The sequence below is a fragment of the Pyrus communis genome, chromosome 1 (genome assembly GCF_041283825.1).
Source record: "Pyrus communis isolate YQ-2024b chromosome 1, ASM4128382v1, whole genome shotgun sequence".
NCBI lineage: Eukaryota > Viridiplantae > Streptophyta > Magnoliopsida > Rosales > Rosaceae > Pyrus > Pyrus communis.
The window spans coordinates 15,840,428-15,848,019 of NC_142565.1; the positions used below are offsets into that span (position 1 = coordinate 15,840,428).

At 37.5% G+C, this 7,592-nt stretch overlaps 1 protein-coding gene across 1 annotated transcript; it reads right to left on the reverse strand.

Annotated features, from left to right (window-relative positions):
* Positions 1–276: 276 nt before the first annotated feature.
* Positions 277–2,399, reverse strand: LOC137720528 (uncharacterized). Its single transcript, XM_068459609.2, has one exon. The coding sequence runs from the start codon at positions 1,947–1,949 to the stop codon at positions 534–536; it is 1,416 nt and encodes a 471-aa protein (XP_068315710.2). The 5' UTR covers positions 1,950–2,399; the 3' UTR covers positions 277–533.
* Positions 2,400–7,592: the final 5,193 nt, after the last annotated feature.

Here is a 7,592-nt window from a genome sequence, read left to right on the forward strand (position 1 = left end):
CCCAATTGAAAAATAAAAATAAAAAATGTTCATACATACAAAATGTGGAGGCATATGTTAGTATTATTTACACCAAGTGACAGATTTGGAAAAATTAACAAGTGAAATTAAAACCAAGTCACAATAACTCAGTTACAACAATTTAGTATTTATTCATTCCATGTAAAACCTCTTAATTACAAGCGAAAGAAAACACTGCTTAATCAGAGTAGTAAGTGACCTTTAGAATAATTTTAATACATGCATGAATTAGATACAGATTAAAACACAGCAATATAACAAATATATAACAATTTATCCTCCTTGCATATTCTATCATTCCATGCCACTTGAGATTATGTTTAAATAAATAATAAATTCTCCCTAAGTACAAGCAAATCTAAAAACACAATAAAATAAAATTACGAAAGTTACAAACGACAAGATCTTAAACCAATTTAACTGGTTTATTATTTTGATTTGGTTTACCAAGAATTTGATTGGTTGTTTTAACCATTTTGGACCCCACAGATTTTTAATCAGCACCAAAAATATTAACTCTTCTTGCCCTCTTCACCGCCCTCTTCCAAGTAAGCCTTCTTCCTCCTGTCGGCGGTGGCAAACAGACAAATCACAAGGAAACACGTGGCGTAAAGTCCATGCACCTTCCAGTTGGTCTTGGGCGGCTGCCTCAGCACAGCTCTGTGAAACACCGACATGTAGTAATGGAGCCCAACGGAGAAGCCGACGAAGGTCTGGGCTAAGCCCAACACCTTCGAGCCCAACCCGGAATCGGTGGAGAAAACCAGAATCAAGTACATGAGCAGCAGCAGGAGGTACAGAACGTAGCCGAGCGTCTGCAGCACCTGCAGGCAGACGTAGGTGGAGTCCGAAGTGGCGTAGAAAAACTTGAGAGGTTCGAGGCCGGTGACGAGAGCTGAGAGGCAGAGGATGGAGAAGTAGATGGAGAGGTAGACTTGAATGAAGATCAAGAGCTTTTGGAGAGAGAAGTAGGCTTTGATGCGGTTGAAGAGGAGAGAGACTAACAGCAGAGGGATAATCAGGAAGACGCACGACACGGTGGAGGCGATGGTGGCGGCGTACTTCTTACCGACAACGGGCTTGAACTGGTTCGTCATTTGTTTGTTGGCTTTGGTGAGGTAAATCTTCGAGGTGGTCCGAATTCTCTCCAAATCTGGGATTAGGGTTTGCTGGAATTTGCCGGGTAAGTCGGTGAAGTCGGAGACGAAATCGGTGTCGTCTTCTTGGTCGATCCAGCTGGGTTCGACTGGTTTTTTGGGTTTCTGTTGGGCAGGTTTGTTAGCGTCGGTGGTTTTTTTCTTGTCGACGAGGTTTTGGGATTGTTTCGGGGTGGTGGGTTTGGTGGTTTGGTTCTTGGGTAAGCTTATTTTAGTTAGATCTGAGGTTTTCTTCGAGGAATTTGATGTGGGTGTGGTGGAATTTGAGGGTTTTGATGTGGGATTGAGCTTCTTCAACTCGCCATTCTTGGTGGATTTCAAAATCTTGGTTTGGTTCTTGGAGGAGGATAGATTGGGTTTGAGGAGTTTGGTTTGGTTCTTGGAGGAGGATAGACTGGGTTTGAGGAGTTTGGTCTGGTTTTTTGAGGATGACAAGGTTGGTTTGATCAATTTGGTCTGGTTTTTTGAGGTTGAAGAGGTTGGTTTGATCAATTTGGTCTTGTTTTTTGAGGATGACAAGGTTGGTTTGATCAATTTGGTCTGGTTTTTGGAGGATTGGTTGGTGGTGGTGGTGGTGGACTTGATCTTTTTGGGCAGGTCTTGGTCTGGGTCGATTTCTAATTCTAACAAGATCTTCCTTGTACTCGCAACAAACTGTGAGGTCTCAACTGACTCGGAGCGGGCAGAAAGGAGGAGAGTAGGAAAGAGGAAGAAAACAGCAGAGGAAAGCAGGAGTACCTTTCCGAGACTCAAGTACATGAGTGGAGCCATTTCTGCAACCGATGAGGGGCTTCCCTTTCCCCTTCCCCTCTGAATACCTCGTTCCACCTAAAAGCTTGGACTGGATCTACAGTTAGAAACACTAGATTTTTATATATACATACAGAGACAGAAGAGTGAGTGAGTGAGTGAGTGAGTGAGAGACGAGAGAGAGTGAGACGAATTATATATAGGTTGTTGAACATAGAGAGAAGTGAAGCAGAGTAGGAAGGAGTTGAGTGGGGAAGACTTTACTGCAAAAGGAGCAAGTGATGAGATCGGTCACATGGTGCACAACTAGGACTCCCCTTGCGACGCGGTTTTACCGGGGTCTTGCGCTTTTAATGAAAGAGCTACTTACATGAAACGGGTTTATTTTATATGTGATGTTTAGGTTTTTAGTTTATTGTCATTTTGGCGTTTTTATTTTGAGTTCATCACCGTGTTATGTTGAGATAAAATTTATGCATGGTAACGTAGTATTGAATTAGAACATTACGTAGCGATGAATCTGTTTCTTCTAAGCCATTTTTTAATGACTCGGGCAACTAGTTATAGACTAAACAACTATATTCTGTTATTACTGGACGTAGTATTATTAGTCTAATAGATTCCTAAAATTGTGACTTAATAACAAATTCTGGCAAGACAATGACTTCATTGGTCAATAATCACCACTCAGTCGGTCCACTTTTGTCAAATATCCAAGTAGGTAGGCCATTTACCAAGACCAAAGGTCTGGTTGTCAAAATGCTCTTCCTAATTTTAAGCACATGGTTTCGACTTTTCACTCAACTTGGTAATGTTGTATGCCTACTTTAACTGAAAAATTATAACAAGGGAGAGAAAGGTGCAACAAGGAATGGAGAGAGATTTGGTGAACTTTGAGAAGTTAATTATCTCACCTCATTCTGCCTTATTTATAGTAGTAAGGAATGAAGACTCTAAACGAAACACTGCCTTTGCAACCATTTATAGGACTAAACACTGCAACTATTTCTAGAATTGAACACTGTCACTATTTTGTGAATTAAGCATTGACACTATTTCCAAATCTGAACTCTGTATTGCCACTATGTTTAGAACCAAATGTGGAAGTATCAATTTTGAGGAAGCACTTACATGGAAAGGAAGCTCATGAGGAGGATTAAACTTCTGTCTTGGATCGAGGACCAATTTTGTCAAGTTTGGTCAAAAAATTAGCAAAAAGTTCCAAAAAAAAAGTCACCTTTGGAAAGCTCTATCTCCCTGTACACTAGTTTCAACATGTAGGTCTTGTATAGAAGAAAAAGGGGTGTCTATACGAACTCGTAGCCTCTGACTTTATTTGGTTTTATTACGGTATGAGAGACTTATGAAGAATCTAAGATTGAGCTGGTTTGATATTAAGTTTTATTCTAACCATAAATAAAGTTATTAAAGTGTTTTTGGTTATGATTCAAATTTTTGAAACCCTTTTCATTAGTGTTTCTTATAAATAAATGTGATATCATATAGCCTACTCTGATATATCGGATGTGATTATCCAACCCAAATTCAAATAACATTAGGAGAAGGGTGTAAGATTGTTTAAACAAATAATGTAAGCTTCATTTCCCAATGTGGGACTACTCTCATCAATGACATGGATTGTTACATCACAAAAAAACAGAACTTAAACCTAAAATTCAAGACTAATTGGCAGAGAGGCCAATTTGGTACCCTCCCTACGGGGTTTGTGATGTCTACGGCTTTGGCGAGATGTGGCCACACCCTTTCTGTGATGATTTTAAGTTTGTCGATGTCGAGTCTATCACGTATGTTGTCTTTGTGATAAATTTGTATGAATGACTTTTCATTCTTGTGTTGGTCATATGGTAGTTTTTTTTTTTTTTTTTTTTGCTTGTGCAAATTTCTCTTTAGATTAGGAAATTGATCACTATAAATAATATTCTCATTGATGCCTGTAATATTTGGTTCTTATTAATGAAATTACTCTCACTTCTTATAAAAAAAATAAAAAAATACTCAGCAAGCTTTACATTTCCGATATGAGATAAACTCAACAATATACACAAGATATGAAGCATGCTTGCTACTGAATTTGTTCAGGGAAAGTATGCGTGGGATTGCTCTACCAGGAAACGAGCAAAAGATTTTGAAATGCTCAGTTCGCATCGACTCTATGCTTGTTGCAATAAAAAAGGAATAATTTCAACGGAAAAAAGAAAAAGAAAAAAAAAAGTACGTTGAGACATAATTAACCACATTTAATAGGAAAGGGATGTTCGTGGATAATATGCCCAATATGACGGTTGTACTCTTAACATCATGAGGTAGACTATAGAACTATCCAAAGGAATAAGACGTAGTCTGCTCCTAGGAAATTGGGCTTTTATACCACCAATGGATCATGGGCCTTCCAAGCCGCCCATAGTACAAGTCATGGACTCTCCGAGCTGCCCATGACACACACATTCTGCCTTTTTGGTTGTACATAATACTTTTTGCCATCGAGCCATATCCGATCCAATTATGGCAAAGCACTGACTCTCCAGGGTCTCTGCTTGGGCGTCTGGTGCATCCACGCTCTTATCAACATGGACCTACAAAACTTCTAGTTAGCAAGTTAGCAGGATTGTGAAGACTAACCTCCATCATCAAGGACTGCCTAGTATGCTCTGCAACCTCCCTTCTCAGCTGCTTGCTAGGGTATTTCCCTATAAATAGCCAAGTCAAACAGAGAAAACGATAATCACCACATTACTCAAAATTTGCTCACATTCTATTTTTCTCTCTACTACTTCCAACTTAGGCATCATAGGCCCTTTGGTGGACACTCTCCCCATTTTTCAGGGTGTTCGTCAATTAGGCTAATGAGATTTGTTCTCTTGTAGGTGGAATTTTGTCAAATCAACGTGTACAAATTTGCCTCAACAATACACATTTGGGAATTTTATTGCACCTAAATCATTTGTTTCCTTTGCAAGGACCAAATTGAGAAAATAAATTGAATGGTTTAGGGTGTTTTAAGATATTACTAAGGTGCTTCAGAGTATCTCGCATTTTAATTCATGTGATTTAACAGTTACATATTTGTTTAAAATACAAAAATCGAGATTAAACAGTTAAAAAATTCGGAGTATGAGATACTCCAAGGCACCTTATCCTATACTTAGAATAATTAGTTTTTAAAACCTTATTTACAGAGATTTTTTAGTGTAATCGGAACACAACACAAGACAATTTACTACATGTCAAAATATAAGTGGATGGACAGTGGAAATATACTAAAAGTATGACATGTCAATGTTGCGGTGCACTTATCTTATAAGACATGATATGCTACCTTCGATCGTCGGTGTATGGCAAAAGGCAATAAGCAAGTATGTAAGGGCCATTTGACTATGGTATGTGTTCTACCTTAATTAGTCTTGTTGATAGCCGTCAGATGTAAGATCTGGGAAAACCATGTGTGAGTGCGAGACCGATGGTTGAAATAGTTGACTTGTGAGCAAGTTGGATTCAATGAGTGCTTATTATTTAATATTATTAATCTTGTTTTATTAACCATGGTGGCGTTAATGCGTTTCCCATCTGGGATTGGGATCAAGTTCAAGTTTCAACTACGTAATTAAACACCGAGACTGTCTGGTAGGGCCGTGGCACGTACGTGCCTGCATGAGGCCACGTTGTGATCACAAGTCCTACTGGGACCCAGTTGTGAGGATCCTATGCAATGGCTGATGTACCCTCTTTAGTATCTCTCTCATTAGAATGAACGTAGGGAACTGAGCTAGAATTATATCCTACGGACCGCACCTTTGTTTTGTATGCGGCTTGATCTACTAAACTAAACCTCACTCAAACAAAATATCATCCAAAATATCATTAAGATTATGATTCAACTTTGTGATTCCATTTTTTTTTTAATTTTAATTATTATTAAAAAAATGGTGAGGATTCAAAATTATTACAATAGTTTATAAAAGAGAGGAGTTTCGAACTCGAAACGCATGAATAGAAACCCAACACTCTATCCACTAGGATATTGGACTGCATTCAACATTGTGATTCTATTTGCTATGCAATAATTTATACATATAAAAACGATCTCATTTACTATAAATATTTTGGTTCGTAGAAGACACATTGGGATCACACTTGTTCACTTGTAATTGATAGGTTTTAATTTCAAATTATATAAAAAGCGAATTTGATATTAATTATTATTTGAGTTCCTTTAGGTTTTAACTTTATGGTCGTGCTTCCACTCGTCTCTGCCATTTGAAGCCCATGAGGGGTTAATTGTAATCGGTCACATGAAGAAAGTCATGTGAAAATGGCCAGGCAAGGCCATTAAAGGAACAAGGGCAAAAAAGGATGAAGAAGCCCACCATTTTTCTTTTTCTTTTTCCTTCATCTTTATATAAAAAGTCGGGGACATACATGGATCCAAAATATGCCCCCCTTGCCTTCTCTTTTTCTTTTTTAGCAATGATTTTTTAATTTTAACTTAATTAGAGCAATGATCCTTCAACTAAAAATCTATTACCATTAGTCCCTCAACTTATCAAAACATGCAGCTATGGTCTCTCAACTAAAAATCTATTACCATTGGTCCCTCAACTTTAATCTAACCAGAGAAATGGTTCCTCAACTTTAACCCAATTGGAGCAATGATCCCTCAACTTTAACCTAATTGTAGCAATGCTCATTCCAACATAACTCATTTTGACCAAATTCTGACGAAGTTTTACGAAAATGACTATAGCTACACTTTTGAAGAGTTGAGGAACCCCAATTGTAGCAATAGTCATTTCAACATAACTCATTTTGATGAGTTGAGGGACCAATGGTAATGGATTTTAGTTGAGGGACCATTGCTTTAATTTGATTAAAATTAAGGGACCATTGCTACAATTTACTCTCTCTCTCTTTCTCTCTCTCTCTCTCTCTCTCTCTATATATATATATATATAGGCCCTTTAGGCAAAGTGATTCTCATTTTTTTTTTAAATAGGGATTGGTTGTGGGGCTCACTTCACATTGAACTTCAATGATCTGAACCATCTATATTGTAAGTCTCGATTCATAGATCATCCTTGCGAAAATTCAATTCAATCCGAAACCATTTGCCTATATAAATATCAAGATAGAATTTCATTGTCTTTTATATAACAAAGTATTCTTTAATTTCTTTTAACCCAATTAGATGTCTTAAACATTTCTGGTTTTACTAATATTTTGTAAGGATGATCTGTGAGGTACAATTTAAAATATAGACGGTTCAGATCGTTAAAATTTGATGTGGTATGGACCTCACAACTAATCCCTATTTTAAAAAAAAAAAAAGTATCCCTTCCCTTAAAGGTTTCATATATATACACACACATATCATTGTTCTAAAAATCCTCGTTTAGAGCCGCCTAAGCCTCACTTAGGAGTTAGGTGGTTGGCCACTACCCTGATTAATTCTTAGGCTAGCCCGTCTGTACCACCTAGGCATTCACTTAAGTCGCGATTCTCACTTAGACAGAAAATCAATACATTTCATTTTACATTTTATTTTTTCAATAAAATGTAAGAGACTTGTTGAATATTTGAGTGAACACTCATTATATGCTTGTTCCCCATATTTTCAACATGTTCTAATACTTTATAATCTATATGTCA